Genomic DNA, 22,957 nt, shown 5'->3' on the forward strand with positions numbered 1-22,957 from the left:
GGTAATCAAAGAATGAAGTGATAAGAGAAAAAATGGGGGGGGTGTGGTGATCATTCAGGAAAGACAAATGCAGCAAAAGGTAGACTAAAGAAAAAAACAAAAACAAAACAAGAACCTTGATTATAAATGTCCGAATATGGCTAACAGGTCTGGAGGATGTCCAGAGGCTTTGGCCGCTCCACTACCATGCAGCCCTGAGAGGAATGGAGGGAAACAGGGAGAAAACACCCTAGCCCCTCTCCTAATGCATGTCTTACCAAAGGAGCCATAAATAGTTCTTCAGGATTCCTTAGTTTCCTTGGTACTCTTCACCCCAACCCCCACCAGGCTTCCTTTTAAAAACAGGGCTCTAAATCATTTTGTTTCATTTATATAGCCACTCAATGAGCATTATCAAACACCTACAAGAGGTGAGGAATTGCTCCCCACACCAGCTATTCTACCTGTTTGTCCAGGGGAAGGTAGAATGGAAAGCTTTCTTTCGCTTTCAGGGCAAGCAGTACATGCTAGGCAGATAGCTGTTTCTAAGACACTGTTTTGTTTAACTTTTGACAGTGTGGTCTGGTCTTAGTAATATTAGTTCTATGTGCTTTACAAAGCTGGGTCTACAATAACCTTTGTCAGTAACTTTGGTTTATTTTGTGGCTTTGGCCTGCTATCTCCAAGGTGCCATCAGGTGAAGTTCCAACTTTCCTCTTCCTTTAACTTCCAACTTTCCAATTAAGGATAATTTAATTACTTATACTATCAAAACAATAATTCCACAGTGAGTTACAAACATGGGAGACCCCAATATCCCTTGTTCCTTCTAGTCATCTACTCCAGTAAGAGCTGAATTTCATGAAAGAAAATCTTTGCTTTCAAGTAAAAAACCGTACTGATTAAAGATCCTCCCTTATTTTAAGTCGTAAGTTAATAATTAACTCACGATGGCTTTTAGAATAAAAAAAAAGGGAACCAGGGTAGACTAGTTCTCTCTGAACTTCTTCTGATTCATTGAATAACCTCTGAAAAGTTTCCCATGCTAAAGTATTTGCCACATTAATTTGCATTGTCTCGTTTAATTCTTTCAGTGTAATGCAAGTTACATATTACCCCATTTTACAGATGAGAACATTCATAATCAGAAAAGATAAGGACCTTAGGATCATATTGCCAGAAGCAAGATTCACATTCCGTATGCCTCATCCAAAGTCTAGAGTTTTTAGGCCAATGAAAATAGAATGTGAGAGTGTTTTGTAATTCCTACGCTATTCTTCTATGTGAACTGTGCCAAAGCCATGAGCTAAGTCCTTGAACAGAAAGCAGTAATGGCTGAGAGTTTAGTTACCAGGAATAGAGGTGGAAATATGTTTCTAAGCCCCAGGAATCAGGCAGGTCATGGATTTCTCTTTTCCTTTTCCACACTTGTAGAGGCAAGACGGCCAGGGCAAGAGGGCCATACAGCGGGAATACCCTGAACCAGGCATTAGTACTAATGGAGGCTGAACATTTCTTGAGTTCTCAGTTGCCTTGGCCATCACCAGGGCCATACATGTGAAGTCAAGTCATCAATTCCACAGACATCTCTGTTCTTGAAATCAGCACATTCTTCAGAGACTATAACACTGGTTTCAAATGTGGCATTCACACATTCTTTTCATTTGTAGTCCAGAAAATCCAGCCTATATGACATTCAGCCTTGTCATTGTCATCCTTATCATCCTTATCAAAGAATAATGCTTGCCTAAGTCCAAGAAATAACTAATGACATTGATAGTTTCTCTTATGCTTCAAATGTTACTTAAAACCAGACTGCGAGAAAATCATTATTAAGATAACCATCGTCCTTTGTAGAATTTATACAGTATTCCAAAGTGTTGGATGTTGTGCTAAAAGACTACGACCACCATTTAGCCCCACATCTTGAAACTAAGAAAATAATCTAAATCTTCACTCCGCACCTTTTGGAAAATGTTTTAATGGTATGATTTCACTTTTGTTTTGTTTTCAATTCTCTGAGCCTGACCTTACAAAACTACTTTAACACTGCGGTGGCTATGGATAAAGGGGCATGCATGCATGCAAAGTGCCATTTCTGGATTCCAGCAGACTACATTCCTCTACTAAACCACAGAAAAGTTTGACACACAAAGATAAAGGAGTAAATCTTTGCACACTCTCCCACTAAGAACTCCTAATGATGATTCCAGTAGATATCTTTGAAGAAATAGAACCGATCCTGCAGATTGCTAACAGTAATTTCCACCAGCAATGACCAATTTGATGTTTGGTTCTTTATTATGTGGCCACAGAACTGAGGCCACCAAGTTGATCTCATCCCAGAGACCCCCTCTATGAAATCATCTCAGGCTAGGTGACAAATCTGACATAGATGGCAAAGTAATAATAGGGCAACAAATTTTTGAAAGAATATTCCACTGTGACAACATGACTACTGCATATATTTAATAGTCAAGAACAAGTATTAGATTCTATCTTATGGACAGGACACTCTCCTCATAAGACCTGTAAGAAATGGTTTTATGCAACTAAGTTATTTTTTCAGTCTAAAATTGGCCCAGTTCATTTATAAATTCCATTTACTGTTTTTGCTAGCTCTGACCCTACCGCTATATTAAAGGAAAACAGTTTTCACAGTGTAAGACCCAAAATCCAGATAAGGACTAAATAATTCATATTCACTCAGGGACTTCAGTATATCCATACGCACTTCTGTTATACATGGGCAATACGTGTCCATAACAAACATAAAAGTATGAAGAATAGACCGTCTACAATCCTTACATGGACTTCCTCTACAGAAAGTATATTCTGTGTAAACTACACTCAACAAAACATTGTAATTCCTTTCATCTTAGTCCAGTGTTTTTAATTTAATATAAAGTATTTCTTATTAAATCCACCACTTAATTCTTACTGACTCTCCCTGATGAAGATCTGGCATGAAGATCTGTGTTTACTCCTGGGTCCTAGTTTAACTACTTTCTTCATGAATCATGCTTTATGACCAGTTTTTATTTATTGGTTACAGAAAGATGTGTGACTAGTATCACTATTGATAATACCCAGTTACTGGCTGAGCTATGAGCTGGGTTTGGAAAAACAGGCCCAGTCACTGCCTCTTTTTTTATTTGCACTGGATATGAAATGAATACCACAGCTTCCAGGATGATCACTTAAAACTTTCAGTTTTTATTGTACTTTTCTAGAATTCTATCTCAATTTTCTTCCATATAAACTGGAAAAACTTCTGAAGGTTGTGGTGTAAAATGAATATGTATAATTAATTTATACACTACACATACTATTAAAGCAAAACTATTGGACATGAATCTTGGAAAAAAAGACACTGATGATTCAATCATCTTCTAAATTATTATAACCAGAAGCCAAAGGTATGGAAGATGGGATTTGGAGTGAATGCCACCTATCAGGATAAACCATACATTTTATGCTAATTAAGACCAACTTCTTCTGTCTTCTGTATTAACATTATCCTAGCATTTACTGATATCCAAACTCATGCCATTCCTAAAGATTTTTCTCTTTAGGACATGTTTCCTTCTAACCTTCTCAATTTGTATCAGTCTTCAGGAAACATTAATAAAATAACTTTTAGGTTATAAAGTACTTTCACAGTTTTGTCATTTCATTTGATTCTCTCAAAAACTCAGGAAGATACACAGAGAAAGCACCATTACTATCCCTATTTTTAAATTAAGGAAACTGAGGCACAGACAATTACCATTACTGTAAGTGGAAGGACTAGAGCTGAAGACCTCTGACTCTAAATCCTGAACTCTCTGAACTATGACAAATCTGTTCTTAACTGGTTATAGCTAAATATAGATAGACTAATTAATACTCTTCATCCCACTTTTTATATGTATAGATATATATTCAATGCTCAAATCTACATTCATAATGTCAACATATTTTAGGAATGATCTTCTGCCATATTTATGTCTTTACTTCGTTACCTCTTCACCAAACATCCTCTGATTATACAACTACTCCCCTTGGCTTCTGTGATTGTCATTCTTTACTGGGTCTTTGATTACCTACCCCATCTGCCAAACTCCCTTGATTGAATTTCTGGGGTTTTCCATGTACATTGGGATTTCTTCTTTGACATGGGGCTTTGCTCATTTGTTTTTTCTTCTTTGAGCTCCATTATCAAGAGGGTTATTTTTGCCTTCCCTGTAACCTCATTAATGCAGGATGGTGAGAGATAAGGAGAGCACAGACATCAGCAGAGAGAAGTGGCTGAATCTAGTAGGACTCTACTCTCTTCCTTCTCTCTCTCTCCTTCACTTCTGTCATGAGGATCACAGCTATTTTTCAAGGAAATCCTTGGGTAGAATATTATAAATTTGAATTAATCACACCAATATTATCCTCTTTAGGGTACTGGCTATAAAGGTGGCTAAAATTCTTAACTGTGCATAAACCCTTAAATATTTGCCTGGTACAGTTAATGTCAACTCAAATCTTGACTGAAAAGTCTTATAAAGCAGGACAGCACCTTGCTATATTTCTGTTAACCCATTTATCTTATACATATAAAATACATTAAAAGATATGTTCATTGTCTCAACAAGAGTAAATATCTCACAGCTTTATCCACTAGGCTTGCTCTCAGCATATTTGCTTAACGTCAGAGTGGAGTGGACATTCAGTAAGAAGAGGGAGGAATTCAGTATTACGCCACTGCAGGTGGAGGGTAGTGGGAAATAAGCAAGAAGATGCTCTATGTCTGATACCAACTTTCTACCTTGTCTTCCTTCCTTCTCTGCCTTTTTTCCCCTTTTAGCTCTAACGGTCTCCCCCCCCCTCTTAAACTCTGTTTTTAGAACATGCCACTTCCAGAGATAGAGAAGGATGGAGGAGAGAGGAAAAGGGCATGTTATGGTTATTTTCATACAGTTTAGCTCAAACTTTAATATGACACTGAAATTTTGCCTCCTTTTTGGGGAGAGACTCTAGGCTTGTGGTCTCAAGTGCCATCCTGATAATGGAGGACACCACCTCCAGGGAGCCTCCCAGAATTATCTGCTGAGGGCTAGGCAGCAGTTCAGAGGTATTACATTATTTATATCCAGGGCTCCTTATTTTGAAGGACCATGTACTCATGTATAATATCAATCAACTAACTGACCCATTACTAAAATGTGACAATTTCTGATATCACTGAAGATAGCAAAAGATTATACTCTTAAATACCACCCCCATAGTTTTTGGATACCCCTAAAATGTCCACTGAATTCCAGAAGGTAAGGAGTAAATGGGGGCATCTTACAGTGGACTGATGGGGCTGCATATTCCTAATCTGGCAGTCCTCTGCTTTCACGAGGCACCTGTAGTAGGCATTTGCTTAGGTTACATCTCTGGTATGATCTCTCAGCTGATTTTGCTAGCTAGCTAAATTGCACAAGTGAGAACATTCTATTTTCAGGTAACTATACACTGTCTTTGTATAAAAGCACAACAGCGAGCATTTCAGCCAGTGCCACTAAATAAAAAGGTTAAGAAAAACCACAGGGGAATTTGCTGGTAGTTTTCAGTCCAATGTACACATTGAGACTAGCAGTTCTATTCCCACAACATGTAACACAACCCATAAAATCAATTACAGTTATTCCTTTGATTAAGAGAGGTGTAATGAAAAAAAAAGAGGGATGTAATGAAGATAAGTCTGATAACAGTATTTTGCATAGCATTTAGATGCATTAGAGAGTTTTGGTATGCTCTGACCAAATTATAAGCTCTCTGATGAAATACCAAAAGGAGATACCTTTGAAAATACCCTAATATTGAACTGCTAAATAGATAAATAATAGATAACTGCTAAATAAATAGATAACTGCTAAAAACAAGTACCCTAATAAGGTATAAAAGGTTAATACCAGGTGTAGTAGAATGGTAGCTCGCCAAAACTGGCAGCTTATCCTCTTGTCTACACAAGAAAAACAATCCACTTATTATGTTCTTCTTCTGACATCTTTCTTTGTCCATAATTCATCACACCAAATTTTTACATTTTGATACATTTGATTGAACTTCTTAGAAATATGCATTTTGATACATACTGTGATACATCTTCTCAATTCAAATAATCAGTGCTAATGCTAGATACTCTTAAATTCTTTATAAATTTAGTGTCAATGTGTCTCTTAAACTTATGTTATCTACTGGAGAGTGTTATAGGAAATCTATTTAAATGAAGAAAGTATTCATAGATTTTTAACTCTTCTAAACATGAGAAATTTCTATAGTCAAAATCAACAGATGATTGTCCAATAAAACCAAAATATGATCAATCATGTCATATACAAGTGAGGCTTCCTGGTTTTGTTTCTCCCTCTGGTAGAGATTACACCTATACTTTAAAAATACAGGTTTCTTTTTACAATAGGGACAATTTTAAAGCTCATACAATTGAAAAATGGTTCTTCTGGAGTTATTGTTATTGCAACTGTTATCTGTCTCAATAATTAGTGATAACAAATACTTCTTTCTGAAAAATGTATTCCAAATTACTTTTAGGTAAGCAGTCACTTTCTCTACATGTGGGTTTTGTTTGTTTGTTTACAGGAAGAATCACCAAACCTATTCATGACTGGCTTTTGCTGGTCCTGATGCAAAAGCTATCTTTTGATAATTTATTTATGACCAAATGCTGCTTTCCAAGACATAGCTGCAGAATAAAATATTTAAACACTTTCTGACAGATCTTCAGTGAAGCAATATGAATTTACATTAAAAGACTAGATGCTAGTAAATCGTATCCTGATACTTTAATCATATATAAGTCAGTTTACAAGGATTGCTAATAAACTCTGAATATTTTTTCGCCAGACATGAAAGAAATTCTAATAATCAGTTTGACTAAAAAGTTAATTTATATTACTCGTTAGTCATTTTAATTACATGGTGATGACTGTGATCCTGGGTAGGAAATCATTTTGCTTCTTTTCCCCTCCTCTCATCCCCATTATGGACAACACAAAACCAAAATCAATTGCACCTCTATTTCTAAAGCCCTTCTCCCACATCCTTGCTTCCCAAAATGCATAAATTGGTATTCAAATACCTACTGCTAACTTGGTGGATTCAGCCCCACAAGGCTATTTACAACCTGCTTCCTGCTCGCTTTTGTTGTGTCTGCTAGAGAGTGAACTTCTCATTAATACAACCTAATGTTTACAAGACAAAAATAACATCTCTAAGTTGGCATGCGATTTTGCACTATTTTCAGGTGTGGTTAAGTATTGACATGCTAATTAGTAGGTACTCAGAATCTTAGGTCAGTTTAGCAATAATTCTTTTCAGCTGCATTTTAAGGGTCTGTGTTAAAGTACTTTAATTTCTCTCGCTCTTTTTTAACAAAAGGATCTATAAAGGTGACCTACCTTTATGTGACAGACGTAAGCGGGGGTGAGTGGTATCAGCCGTGTGCCCTCCTATCCAAAGCTCCAGTAAGTAAGCCCACAGGAGCCGAGTGACAAGGTTCGCAGCTGATGCCATGCTGCCGTGCACACTGGGCACCCCTCCGATCCTCACTTTAAGGCGGGTCTGAGTTTTACTTAGGACTCCCCTCCAGGGGCAGCGCGTGAGAGGCTTTGTCAGAAATCGAACGCGTTGTCATCAGAAAGCACAGTCCCAAAGTGCCATTTGTCAGGCTGTATTTGGATATGTAAAACCTTTCTTCCCTGAAGACAGTTGTTTATAAGCCGGGAGCAAGAGGACATTCCAAGGAGTGAGCCTTCAGAGCCATGTCCAGTCCAGAGCTCTCTTCAGCAACTATGCCAGTAGACTCAGGAGGAAACTGTTTTTTTTTTTTTTTTTTTTTAGTCACTTCTGCAAGCGCTTCATTCAGAAAAAAACCCCGGAGCACACGCACTGCTTTCCCCGTGGAGCTCTTCTCTTCTGGCTCCCTGAAGCCTCTCCAGAGTCAGTCTCTTGCACTGACTTGCAAAACAGCTAGTTTTAATTCACCTTTCACCTTGCTAATTAAAAACAAGAAGTGCCATTCCCTCTAGGAGTTGCAGGATCCACCCAGCAGGGATGCTGTTCTGTCAGCGAGCCGTGTTTACAGGGAAAGTTCAGGCGGGGTTGCGCTGTTTCTAGGAAGTGTTTCTGGTCCACGTGCCCTGCTCCCACCCGCCCTCCCAGTATTACTGGCCCCACGTCACTCAGCGCAGGAGACAAGTCCAAGCTTTGATGGGGAAGACGGATCAGGAGGGAGAATGATCTATATAATAGGCTGATTACTGGGGTATATACAACAGAAGAGGATGGAGCACCAGGAAGGGCTTTTAAATGCTCACTCACCAAGATTAACCCTTGAATAAATGCAAATTCATTTTAAATAATCTATTTGCCGCCATCCAGCACCCGAATTGATTCTTTTCAGTTTCCACTGAAATTGTGGGTTGTTCTTTTTTTTTTCTTCACATTTCTGGCTTTTTTAAAATTACTGATTACACCTTAGAAATGTTATTTTCAACTCTCGGACGGAAAGTATGTTTCAAGAGCCTGGAAAAAAAAAGTCACCTGTGATAGTTTCATAAATGTGTTAATACTAAAAAAATTATTTTACTTAGGCAAATTCCTCAAACCAATTAAAAGCAAATCCTTTTTTTTTTTTTTAAAGCAAGTCATAAATTTCAGCCCAAGTTTAAGAATACATTCTGAAGTCATTTTCTCCTAGGTAAGGTACCTATGGAAAATTTGGGTTCTCTATGTGACAGATCCCAGTAAAGCAGGTATTAGAAGACTCAGAATGTGAAATTCTCCTGCTATGCACTTTCAGAGTTTATTTTCCAAGACACTATGTTTGTGTAAATAAGCTTAACACAACAGGTCAACTTTACAATCTACTTTCAATCAATCTCAAAAACTAAACCAAACACTCTGTAGCTGTTGGCATGGAAATGAATGTCACTATTTTAAGAGACCAATAAACTTGAATAGGTATGTGATTTGATAGTCAAGAGTTAAATGGTAAACAAATGATTCTCAGCTACTTTTCTTATTGTTTTTAAATGGTACCGGTTAAGGGCACTTCTTGAGAATTATGTGTTTAAAATCGTATGATTATAACAAAAAGAGAACACAGGTTACCCTGATATTTTGCATTATATATAAGCAAACGTAGAGCCAGGCATTATCTACCCATTTTCCTAAGCATGATATGTTCTATTACAAGCAGAGTATAATTTAGTAAAATGTAAATGTCACTGGATATTATAAATAATTAGATTTCCAAGGTCTACAAAAGATAACAAACTCTAAACATTATTTAACAGTAGAGCAACGTGAAGTATTTAGAGACTTTTAACCTGGGGTGGTCTCTGTAGGCGCTTGCATATTTTAAAAGCCAGTCTGATGAGCTACAGACCTAAAGGTTGCTCTAAGTGTGATATAATGTACCTTTGGAATCCTCTTTCGCTCTCTTCCAGAATTGAAGTAACTAGAAAGTAAATAGCAGCTTTTACATGTGTTATCTAATGGTAGGATTCCAGGAAAAGTAAATGTAGAGCATATAACTTTTATTACAAATATATGTCTAGGCTCATGCAACTGAAATTCCACTTAAAATTGTGTAGTGCCTGTTCTAACTCTGTTACGGACCTGAGGCCATGTAAGACATTACAACCATTTCATTAGGATACAAAATTCATACCATCAATGTCAATGAGACAAATGTTACAGATGTCCGTTACATACGTACAAGCTACATACGGAGATTCATCTTTGGTGTTACGTGTCATCCTTCAGATTCAGTTAGGGCACCTTGAAGTATGTGCCAGAATAATGAACTCCTTTGGGCTTCTCGAAATGTGTTTTGGTTTATCCTTCAGTCATCAATGCGTTTGCTTATTCCCTTTAATTCCTCTGTATGTCCTTCTACCTTCCTCTCTAGTCTATAATCTAAAGATGATGCCAAAAGAAAAAAACAAAATTATTAAAAATTCTAAACATCCAGAACTAACCACAGCCACAGCTGCCCCCATGTGGTTTTGGCCACTATCGATGGAATGAAGAGTCTCTGAGACGAAATCAGTCATTTGCATCATAAAATAAAATAAGAAGGACCCTGAGGAGCAGGGTCACCGTATAATTTATCATCCAAACAAGACATGTTTTAAGAGTAAAAGAGTCTTCTATTAATAACCACATACAAACCAAATACATTATAGACAAATCAGGACATCATGACATGTTACCCTTCATGGGAGAGATTTTGAGGTACCCTTGGAAAACATGGAAATAGAAAAAAAAAAACAGTTAAATAACAAAACTGACCTGCCATGTTGAATGAATAGCTTCAGTGAACTGAAGAGCTTTGGGACTAGCAACAGTATATCTTGGTATTACCAATCAGAGGAGCTAGACTGCCAGTTTGAACAGCATTAGACAACATGGAAAACCAGGTAAGAAGGGAAATGGTAATTCTTTTTTTTTTTTAAGATTTCTTTATTTTAGAGAGAGAAGAGAGAGAGCACACATGAGTGAGGGGATGGGCAGAAGGAGAGAATCTTCCAGCAGACTCCCCACTGAGTGAGGAGCCCAACACAGGGCTCCATCTCACCACCCATGAGATCACAACCTGAGACAAAACAGAATTAGACACTTAACCAACTGAGCCACCCAGGAGTCCTGGGAAATGGCAATTCTGAAGGTATTGCCGGCCAGGTCAAATGTTTCATTCCAAAATCTTAACCCTTTGTTGCTAGGGTCACACCATGGTAGTGAGGGGACAAAAGGGGCGGGCGGAGCGGAGTACTCAACAGGATTTCCAAGCTCCCCCATGTGGATTCTGTCACTGGTTCTCCATTTAGTAGCAGAAGAGCAACTGGCCTCTGAAATAATCCTTCCCAGTATGTGGTCCCAGACAATCTGCTACTGAATCACACAGGGTATTTGCTAAAAGAACACATTCCTATGCCCCACCTGATAGTTGCAGCTTGCCTAAAGTTGTACATACTAAAATTTGAGTTTTACAGTGGTTCCTCTAGGTCAGTGTGGTCAAAACATTAGACATCTGTTAGCTACTCACACCATTTTTACCATAATAGCATAGTATTTGCAATTAAAATTTAACTTAAATTTATACAAAATGAAATCATTACTTCATGGGCTTCATGTGCTACTGATATTTTTTCAAACACATGTGGAAACCAACAAAAATTGTAAAACTTTATCTCTGCACGACTTAAAATTATCTCACATACCATGGGACGCAACACTTACGAATGCCCTCAAGAATATCCATTCTTTCTTCCCTCCCTACCCAGGAAGAGAGGAAGGAAAGAAATATATGAGAGACCATATTTCCCAGCCCCTTGGCAGTCACGTGAAGCCATGTGACAAATTTTGACCACCAAATAAATGTGTCACATCTGGGCCGAGCAGTAAAATGCTCCCACACAATTCTGTCTCAAGTTTTTTCTTGCAGAAAAGGAGAAGCAGCTTGCAGAAAAGGAGGAGCCCTTACACTGAAATGGTGAAGATACAGGACTGAAGCATCTTAGATTACCGAATCACCACACTTGGGGCCAGCTGGCCTGAAAGCTTACCTGAACCCACAGGAGACTTTACCTGAACAGGAACTAAACATATGTTACTCTACCTGATTAGTTACCACAGCATGGCATAGCCTCTCCTAACTACATGCACACACTTTACCTACTGTGCTTTGGGAAACATGCTCTGGGACAAACACAGAGCATCAGTTAAGTCACTGATACTGCATTCCTTCCTATCTGTCACTAAGACTTACTTCAGCAGAACTTACTCCTAAGCCAGCGAGAGATGTGGATACTGAGGGCTAAGAGATACAGAGAATCCCTACATCACTTTTAGAATACAATGGGATATGCCCTTCATTTTTCCAACTGAACGCTGTACCCAAAAATGATGTCACACGCAGTATTGATAGGTGAACAGATAGTACTACGTCTTAAGAACAAGTATGATTAAAACCATTAATACATCAAAGTATTGCAACAGCAATGATGATGATCCTTTTAGGAACTAAAGCTAAACTTTCTCTCCAGTGGTCATGGCATTTCAGATTCACTAATCCTCCTTCGACTCTTGCTCTAACCCTGCTCTCTGGAGCGTCTCAAATGTCCCACCAATATGACCTGCCACAGCTTGCAGCTGCTGCCATCATTACTACGGGGTCTTACACGCCAAGACTGCTGATGCATTTACTAGTTGGCCAGTGCAGCGGCCTTACACTACAGACACTGTGAGAGTTCCAGAAATCTGGATTGGGTGTTTCCCACATTCCACGATTCAAGTAGATGAGAAAAAAATTGACAACTAACTTACTTTTGTATGTTATCAAGAGTAGTCCAAAGAATGGCATCCCATCAATAAGAACGATCCCAGATCCATTCCAGTCACTTGCTGAAAGAGGTTTGGTTGATGCCGTTCTTACGTCATCATTTAGAAAGTTTATTCAATAGTGGCTTTTTTTTTTTTTTGACCAGCTATTCTAAAAAACAAAAAACAAAAAGAAAACCCTCAAAATTTGAGCAAAAATTGTATTTTAAAAAAATTTTGAATTCTTTGTTTCTGACTTACACTAGGTTTAACCTAATTTTGTTTCAGGTCATTGACAATGAAGAAAAGCAGGAAATGCATGGCGAGTCAAGTATCAGCTTTAACTGATTTTAATCAAAGTGTAGTGATGTTTCTCATGCCCTCTTTATGGCAAAATAAAATTATTGTGTGTCATTAACTTGAAAATATTTTAATTTGTAGGTCCGGAGAGGTTTCCCTATACTCTTCCTTATGAGTTGTAGAGAATTCCTAAAAAAAGCAGAGCTCCAATCACTTGCTATAAAAAATATAATAGAAACTTCCATAATATATTGTAATTTATTGGTTTCTGTCTGTTGGAATGTATATTTGTGAGTTATTGGTGGCACCGGTGGTGAATTGTTAGTAATGTGTGACTCACGTCTGCAACATCTAGCACTAAACCTCAAGCTGATTCCATTAATGGAATAAAAATAATAATATAATGTAATGTAATATAATGTAATAATAAGGTTAATTTGTTGTGTTCCATATACACTAGGCACCTCGTAAGGCACATTCACATATAATCCAATTTAACCCAGACAATAGCCCCATGCAATAGAAACCGTTTTTATTGTCTTAACACATAAGAAGAATCTGGGACACAGATGCCAAGCAACTTGCCTGAGGTGAAACACTGGTAAGTGACAGAACCACCATTTTAAACCCAGACTCTAGGGCCTATGTTCCAACCATTACATATGTCTTCTTGGAAAGTATTATTTAGATAAGACTGCGTAGTGACTCTTCTGAATTACTATACTAACGGGAACTTATCTTCAATAAATTTTAATAGTGAGCTATAGATAGTTTTGAAATAAAAACTCAAGGCAGTTGGTGCTTCAGTCAACGACAGCCTCTGTGACTGAACCCGTCAGATGAAACCCTCCGTCTGAAGGCAGAGCACACTCTGCACAGGTGTTAGTGAGTCCTTTAGTTGACTTGATCTGGCCCTTGTAGGCTCTTAGCTTTGTCTTACTTTGGCAATCAGGCACACCTGGGAGCTAAACACAGTAGGCAAAATTATTAAAGAATAAATCTGTGAGGGAACTAGGCAAATAGTTTTTTTCTCATAATCTTTATTCTATATTGAAAAGTAGAGTAGTTGTGTAATAAATAAGTATTTTTTTAAATTGTCAGGTAATAATAGTTATTGGTGGAAATATATACATATAAACATATATATATATACACATATACATGTGTGTGCACACACACATATTTCTAGTAACAGTTACAGGAGAAGGACGTTTCCAAGAAAGGACTTAAGGGTAATAAATCACTTAGGAATAGTTACTGACGTTTATATGATTTTGTCCAAAAGAGCCCAATGTTTTCAAACAACATTACCACTAATGTACTTAAACCAAAGACAACACTTTATACTCAGTCCACTTAAGAAATGGACTCAATACAAAACCAATAATAAGTACCATAAACTACAGTAAAGAAGTTATCCCTCCACTGGCATCTTTAATCTCATTCTTGAATTTAAGACCACTTATATTTTTTGTCTTTCAGGTAAGAAATGGTCTAATTTTTTCAAGGTCAGTTTCTGGATTATTTACTTTTTTAAAGAAAAAGGAGGGAAGGGAAAGAGGAAGGGAGGAAAGTGATAGGAATAGTAATTCAATGTAATTGAGTTGATAATTCAATATAATTTTAAAAAATATTTTCTTTCTTCTAGTCTTGAGTCCTCTTTCATTTTCTCTGTACTCTGCATTGTTTTTGAACTACCACTGCTAAAGCCAGAACCAAAACAGTCGGCATGGAGTAATTTATTCAGTAAATAGTTAAATGTGTGAAAAAAAAGTGGCAAGATACACCCTTTATGGCTTAAGATATTTAGAGACCCAAAATCAGTTTCTTTCTGTTAATTATTTGAATACTTTTGTTGTTCACTTTGTCTTGACTGAATGGCCAATGTGTAAGCCTAAAGTGAAGAAAAACAGTTGTGTCCCATTATGAAAGAAGAAAAGGAAGGAATTAGATAAAGCCAGTGCAATTATCCATTAGTCAGCTGGCAAGAAACTGAATAAAAATGCCAAATATTTTATAATATTTTATAGTATTTTCAATTGTCATACAGTTGGCAAATGGATATAAAATTTTATATATCACATAAAGCTGCCATCAACTCAATGAATATACCTGTTTCACATTAAAATAAATGGAAACAAAACACTAACTTTAAAGTTGTGAAGAATCTGACAGAAAATCAAAATATTCCAAATAAATCAGATTTTGGCTATGGAAGTGAATTTTAGAGTTCAAAGGAATCACAATGACGAAAGAAAAAAAAAAAAAAACCTGGCAGAAATCCTATAATAAAGTCTCTTTTCCAAGGATTTTCTTTCCTCAAATACCATTCCAAATAACCATCTACGGGAATACAATACACAGATAGAAAGAAAAAGTGATGCTGAACCCACTGGTGAGATCCCCAAGATGAAATAAGAATCTAAACTCATTACTTCACGTCATCTTTTATTTAGCTTCGCTATAATTTCCACAAATGACTTGGCAAAATTATTATTGTACACAAGCTAAATTTTGCATAAGGCAAAATTTCAGGTATGGTGCCTTTTTATTTGAATCAGTTGTTTCACAACAGTGATTATTTTTGATGGGCAGTTTGAGTGGTTATTTTGCATTACCAGGTAGTTTGGGCTTGGTATCTGCCAGTACATACCACTAGCACCATGAGGAGGCCAAAACTGGAACTACAGGTTTTCATGTGTACACGAAGCTGCTTTACAAACCTCGTCCTGCTCACAATTGGTTTCCTATTACAAAATAATGTGCTTGATCCAATAATGTCACACTTTATATTCTGAGCATAGCCACTTTCCATGACCTATAAAATGGGTCTTGCCAGTTAAGGGAAAATAATTTAAATGTTCTTGGAGAACATTTAAGAACATTAAGATTTCTGTTCAGAAAATATTTCTTATGAAAAGGCTTTGCATTTTGAAGAGTTGACCATAAATGTGTCAGAAACAAAGGTAATAAATAGGAAAATATGTCTTGTGAAAACCTGTTGATTAAGTTTTAGTAAACTCAGTTGAAAATGTGATAGTTTATAGAAGTAAATTTAATTATCCCTGATTTTATGATTATTTTATCTCATACCAACTGCATCTCTAATATTACAATAACTATGGGATAATAATATAACTGCATATAACTATCTTTTCTTTATATAATCCTATGCATAATACATAATAATTATGCAAAAATATTAATGGAAAATGTCAACTGTTCTAAACTCCAACCTCACTATACTTGCTGACAAAACAAATAAACAAAAAACAAACCTGTCTTTCCCCAGAGATCTAAACAGAAAGAATATTAATTATATTAGATATGACTAAGAAATTAGCATGTTTCCAATGATAAATTAGTGTATGTGCATATAGCTATGCCTAAAATTAATTATGCCTAAAGTTAATTGCAGGAGAATTTTAATAAATAGCTTAATGATCTGAAGATGGATCACTTACGATTGTAAGGAAATATAAAAATGGAATGTTAATTAAAACTGCACACTTTGAATGAAATTTTAATAGCTAAGCATGAAATGCTAATTGGTGCATCATATTCTTACAATAATTCTAATAAACTTTATCCAGGACTAAAATACAAGAGACAACAATGTGTGTTACAGATAAAGGTGAAAAGTGAATTAGAGATTCCCTGAGTGATGTAAGTTTTAAAATACAAAGTCTGCTTTACCAGTTATTTTCAGTGAAGTAATTTTTACAGCATTAAGAATATGACATATCTGGGACGCCTGGGTGGCTCAGTTGCTTAAGTGTATGACTCTTGGTTGCAGCTTGGGTCATGATCTCATGGTCATGAGATCCATTCCCGTGTTGGGCTCCACGCTTGGAATGGAGTCGGCTTGGGATTCTTTCCCCTCCTCTTTCTTCCCCCCCAACCCCCGCACTCCTCCTCCCTCTTGAGCACACATGCTCTCTCTCTCTAAAATAAATAAATAAGATCTTAAAAAAAAAAACACATGACATATTATCTATTTCTTTCTGATTACCGGGTTAAAAATTATGCTAATTGCTTAAACTCCCAGAATGCTATTTTTTATTATTATGTTATGTTAATCACCATACTCATAATCACCATAATCATTATTAGTTTTTGATGTAGTGTTCCATGATTCATTGTTTGTGCATAACACCCAGTGCTCCACGCAGAAAGTGCCCTCTTTAATACCCATCACTGGGCTAACCCATCCCCCCACCCCCGCCCCTCTAGAACCCTCAGTTTGTTTCTCAGAGTCCATAGTCTCTCATGGTTCGTCTCCCCCTCCGATTTCTGCCAATCATTCTTCCCCATTTTTAACTACAACAATATTAATATCTATATAATAAGAGAACAATGCAAATAGAAGTTTCCCCATTCTGAATAAGCGATCAAGTAAACTAAATGCTTCTCCTAGAACTTTCTGTTATTTCTATTATTCAGTTCATAATTCCTTGCATCAATTTAATTCTTTTCTATAGGATTAAGTAATTCCTCTCTATTGGATAATCCCCAACCTCATAAAAAAAACACAGTAACATTTGCCATCATAAAAATAAATCTCTTCCTACCCTCACTCATCCTCCAGCTAGAGACCCATTTCTGAGTTCCAATTTATAAGTAATTCTGTCAAAATATTGTCTATCCTCTGTCTTTATTTGTTCACCTCTCATTTTCTCTTGAATCCACTCTATAAAGTACAATTAGGTTTTGTTTCAGGTAGTAGAAAACCCAAAACAAGAGTGGTTTAAATATGACAAATCTGACTTCTCTTATAAACACAGTCCAGGGATATGTCCAGGGGTGGTGTGGCAGTACAATGAACTAATGAGTAACAAACATGAGCACTTTTGATCTTGCTTACCCATCCTCAATAGGTGGCCTCCATCTCATAGTCCAAGCTCCAGCCAACACATCCTCTTTGCAGCCAAAAAATAATCAGGAATTAATGAAGAAGGATATGCCCTCTGCATTTAAAGACACTTCCTCAAAACCCACATATTCTTGACCTCTAAATTTTTGAGTCCCACAGGACCCCCTCATCTCCTCTCTATACTCATCTCCTGCGGTGGATTTGCAATTTGTAGATTTGGCTAAGCTGAACTACCTTCCCCAGAATTCCCTTTCTTATCTCTTTCCAGTTAGATTGGGCCAAACAGGAAAAACTCCTGGGAGATTTGAAGGGTGTAAAACAAACAAACAAACAAACAAAAACCAGAAATCATTTTGTAACACACATACAGTCTTTTATTTGCAATTGTAACTACTCCACCTTCCCGGGGAACTCCTTCAGGTTTTCTGTCTCCTGTCAAGTGTATGCGTTTCCATAACTAAGGGGCGTGGCTTCTCCTGGACACCCACATCATGAAGGTCAGAAGCAAGAAGAGCTGACACTGAGTTCAGTTTGTCTTTGCTGGATTCAAGTTCTTACTTGTGGGTTCCAGCTTGTTATTCCAACCCCCCTCACTTTACACCCTTCCTCTCTTCTAACTGCCTGCCCTATGCACTTCAAATTCTAGCATTGGACACCAAGACCCCAGCCTTACCTATTATCAAGCTTCCACAAATGTGTAGAGGTAACTCCCTGTAACAAATCCACACATATCTCCTAAAGGTTCTACTTTTTCCATTGAACCCTTATTGGTGTACACTCTACTAACCTCATCTAAGACCAGGGCTCTTCATCAAATCTGTGTTCTGAGGATCCCAAATTCACATCAAAAAACTCAACTCCTTCACTATACTCAAACAGATTTGGATACCGAATTGCCTTCTAGATATGTCCACCTGGATGTTTAATAAACAGTTCAAAGCAGAACTTTTGGTTTCTGACTTGTTCTTTGCCCTTCAATCTATAAACCTACTACCCCCATCTCAGGGAATGGAAATGTCTAGGTATCTTCCCACCAACACCTTTCCAATCCATATCAATTAGAATAAAAGTCAAAATCCTTAGAGTGGTCTATGAGGTTCTTCTTGATCCAGCCCCTGCTATGTCTTCAACCTTATCTACCATTCCTCTCTCTCACCCCACTGGAACAACACTGACTGTTTGGATATTTCTCAGCCTGACTAAGCACACTCTTATTTCAGAGGCTTTGCACCTGTATTTCCTCTGCCTATAAAGCTCTTCCCTTAAAACTCCAAGTCATACATCATAATAACTCTCCATTTTTATTATAAGTCAAAAAGTTAAAAAAGATGTTATTACTAAGAAAGTAAACACTAAACATAATTATAATTTATGTCAAACCCCCTAATTTCTTATATTTCAACCATCTACAAATATCTATTGTGATGTGATGTTTTTACATGGAAGAATTTTTTTAGAATAATATTTAGGGTAAAAAGCATATTTTGCATCCTGCATTAATCCTATGTAGCTGAGTGCCCTTAATTACCCTTTTTCTGAGCATTATTTTCTAGCATCTGTAATGGAGACAAATACAATGAGTGTGCTTATGTAGAATAAGTATTTTGAAATTGATACAATTATATCCAAAGCTTTAATATAAAAACTTTATAGAATTTTCTATATTGTTTTTGTATTAACATTAGCATGTTAAAATATTTAAATAAGTTCCATTTCAATTTTGGGGGGGTATTATAAGATCTGCATGAAGGTCTCTAAATACATTATTTTTTTAAAAAACTGCTACCATTTGAACAATGGGTTAAAATATTTTTTTTCTCTTAAGAACTATCTCTTACTAGGTACTTCTGGAACTAACATTACAGAAAGGATAACTGATTTTTCAAGATTTAAATAACTTGGCTCTTGTGTTATTCCTAACGTTCTATATATTCAGAGGCATTGCTGTAGATATGGGATGCCTCCTGTGTATTGTGGAAGAGATAAAGGTGGTAGGCAACCCAATACATCTCCATTCCCATTAATGAAATGAATGACCTTTGCAGAAAGACAATCTAGCCTCTCAAAATAAAAGAGAGCTAATATCCTACAATCAATATAAGAATACTCTTTAACACATTTTCAACAAGGTCAGAATTTAAAGGAGTATAAATGCTTTTGAAAATTAGGCTGAAAATTAAATTTGCAGAGCAAACTATTTTACAAAATCTGTGCCTTAGAGTAATTTCACTTATTTGAGGGATATGTTCCTTTATAAAAATAGACTTATCAGGAGATTAAAAAGTATCTATTACTTACATGTTGGGATAATGATATTTGTTTTTTATAACATGTATACTCTTAGCTTATGGGGCATTATCATTAAAAGCCTGGGCATAGGGGCGCCTGGGTGGCTCAGTCATTAAGCGTCTGCCTTCAGCTCAGGTCATGAGCTTTCTCCATGACTAAACCCAAAGTAGCTAGACATTGCTGCAGAAGGTCACGGCAGGGAGGAAGGATGTTATATTAAAGACGCAAATACTAACTCAGTTGGGCTCCTTATACTCCCCAGCAATCTGAGGAAGTTTTACTGATAAACTCATGGTTCCTCTTGTCTCAATACTTTCTTGCAAAGATTTTCTTCTCTAATGTGTAATCCATCCCCCCACCCCGCCCAGTCTCCCTTCAGTTCGTAGCAGATATTTGGATGTCTATTTCACAGAAAAGACTTGAAACTTACCTCCCATACTCTTTCTTTCTTCTGTCTGGTTAAATTAGATGGGATGTCCTTCCTTCACCTGCCGTTAGTATATCCAGCTGTACACTGGATTCTTTCCTTCAGCCTTTTATGAGCTTTACACTATCCATGTTTCTTCTCTCTTTCAGTTGTTCTTAAAGTAAATGTTTAAATGTGCTCAATTCTCTCCACCTTAAAAAAAACAACAGCAATCTCCTTCTAAAACCACATCTCCAGTATCCTCATCATCCTCTTTCCTGTTAGAGTAATTTTTAAAAAATCCCCTTTACTCTCTTTTTCTATTCTTCTTTTCAAATTGCTACCTACAGTCAGGCCACCCCCCCCCAACCACATCACCAAACAGGTAAATGATGTTCTCTATGTCACTAAAAATGAATCACTATTCATTTTTCAGCTCTCATTCAAAAAGAAATAAAATTAAAAAAATTAAAAAACAAAAATGAAGAAACCAAGAGCATGCAACTCTTATATCAAGATTCAACATGTCATATGACCATTTCCTTCTGTCAATTTAAAGACCCACTTCTTTTCAATTTTCTAATTTATAAACATTTAATCCTCAGTAGAAGAATGTTTTGAGTATATTTAAAAAAAATAATTATCAATATTCTTTTCACAACAACCTTAGAAATCTTGACACATCAACCATGTTTTCTTCTAGGTAAGTATATTATCTATTGCTGAGGAATAATATTACCACAAACTCCAGGGCTGAGGACACATTTATTATCTTATAGTTTCTGAGGGAGGAGTCAGGCATGGCTTAACTGGGTCCTCTGCTTAGGGTCTCACAAGGCTGCAATTCTAGTTTCTGCCAGAGCTGAGGTCTCATCCTTAGACTCTATACGGGAAGGATTCACTTCTAGATTAACTCAGGCTGGTGGCAGAATTCAGCATCTTGTGACTGTAGGACCACAGGCTTCAGTTTCTTATAGGTTGTCCCTCAAGGCTGTCCTCCGTTCTAGAAGACCCCCACAAATTCTCATCATGTGGGATTCCTCAACATAGTCACCAGCTTCCTCAAAGTGAGCAAGGGAGAAAGAGACTCCAACAAGATGGGCAGTACAATCTCATATAACATAGTCACACAATCAGTACATATCAACATCCCTTCACCTTTGCCATATTCTATAAGGCATGTGTAAGATAGAAATGCACCCTGGGTGCAAGAGAGGCACATAGTACTTAAGGGGAAATTATAAATGTCCATTTCATATTACATGAGTTGCCTCCTGTTTGACATTCATCCTATTCTTTGAACAGCTGTTTTATAATATTTTTATCATTTGAGAGGCACTTTCCATTTTAAAAGGCTTCCAATCAGTTACCACTAATCTTCTGAAAAAAGAGATATAATAAAAAAGGTAATATTATGATCTATATATGCAAAAAATAGTTTGGTCATATTCACTTTGGCTATTTTAATAATTTTTTTGAGACTATCTCTATTCAAGCCTGTCTCTATTCAAGGTAGGGCAGTTTGCTGTTGTGTTCTGTGGGTAGAATCTAACCAGGTTGTGACTAAAGTTACATCTGACCTAAAAATTTGCTGTTTTATAAATAAAATAACACTTTTAAAAAAATAACACTCTTTTATAAAAGTATTCTTAGTTGCACCTTGAACACCATTGTAGAGTGTTAGCTTGACGCAGTTACTAAGGGATCTTTTGTTAAAATATGTTTCCATAAGGCAATTTTCACAGAAGAAATCCCACAGAATAGCTTTACATTAAGTAACAAATGATATACATGTATGCATGCACATAAACACACATAGTCTCTCAACAAATTCAGGAAATTAATTTTTTTTTAAAGATTTTATTTATTTGACAGAGAAAGACACAGCAAGAGAGGGAACACAAGCAGGGGGAGTGGGAGAGGGAGAAGTAGGCTTCCCGCGGAGCAGGGAGCCCGATGCGGGGCTCGATCCCAGGACCCCGGGATCATGACCTGAGCTGAAGGCAGTTGCTTAACGACTGAGCCACCCAGGCGCCCCTCAGGAAATTTAAAGAAAGCTTTGGAGAAATGCTTATACCTAGTTAGATTAAAACAAATGCTTATAATGTGTTAATTCTGTAAAATAATTCCATTTTTGGAATTTAGACAATTTAAAAATGATTTAATTTTAAATCTTCTCTGTTTTTTTTTCCATCTCTATTATCAGAAGACAATAAATTACTTTTCTAACAAGAAGAAATGTTGGTATGATATTTTTTGCTCATAACAATGAGTGAGGGAAAATCGGAATTGCAGATGGGACAATTTTTTTGCAAGAGGCCAACACAACTACAAAACTGATTTTGGTATTTTTGTATTTGACGTATCATCTCTGTCATAACATTGCTGTAAAGACTTTTGTTATTTTCAAGCAGGGGAAACCATCCTATTCACACTATTTTTTTTTTCATGCAGGCAATGTACAAGGAATATCTTAGCAGCAGCTCAGTAACTCCTTACTGTCTTGAATTATGATTACAGTAGGTTTCAATGTGTTCTCCTTCGTCTAGATGTGTAGAACCTCTACTTTGAATTTCAGGAACATATCCGGAAGAAGTAAGACTTTTTGAACACTTTATGGCTTTTTATTTTTAAAATGCTTTTCTAAATATCCATTAACTCTACAACGAAAAATAACACCCAGGTGTCTCCCCTTCAAACATAAACCCCCCCTTGAGGTGCTTCTTCAAATGATGCCCTTATTGATC

General features: G+C 36.7%; 1 protein-coding gene across 1 annotated transcript in view; it reads right to left on the reverse strand.

Moving 5' to 3' along the window:
* The window catches only part of SEMA3E (semaphorin 3E), a 237,114-nt gene extending 229,584 nt beyond the window's left edge, over window positions 1-7,530 (reverse strand). The window contains exon 1 of the mRNA XM_028119036.1: window positions 7,416-7,530. Within this exon, the coding sequence (XP_027974837.1) occupies window positions 7,416-7,530 (115 nt within the window). The remainder of the gene's footprint in view (window positions 1-7,415) is intronic.
* Between the last annotated feature and the right edge of the window lie 15,427 nt (window positions 7,531-22,957).

Source organism: Eumetopias jubatus, unplaced genomic scaffold, assembly GCF_037043125.1.
Source record: "Eumetopias jubatus isolate StellerSeaLion01/CBP00866 unplaced genomic scaffold, mEumJub1_p1.0 scaffold_14, whole genome shotgun sequence".
Taxonomy (NCBI): Eukaryota; Metazoa; Chordata; class Mammalia; order Carnivora; family Otariidae; genus Eumetopias; species Eumetopias jubatus.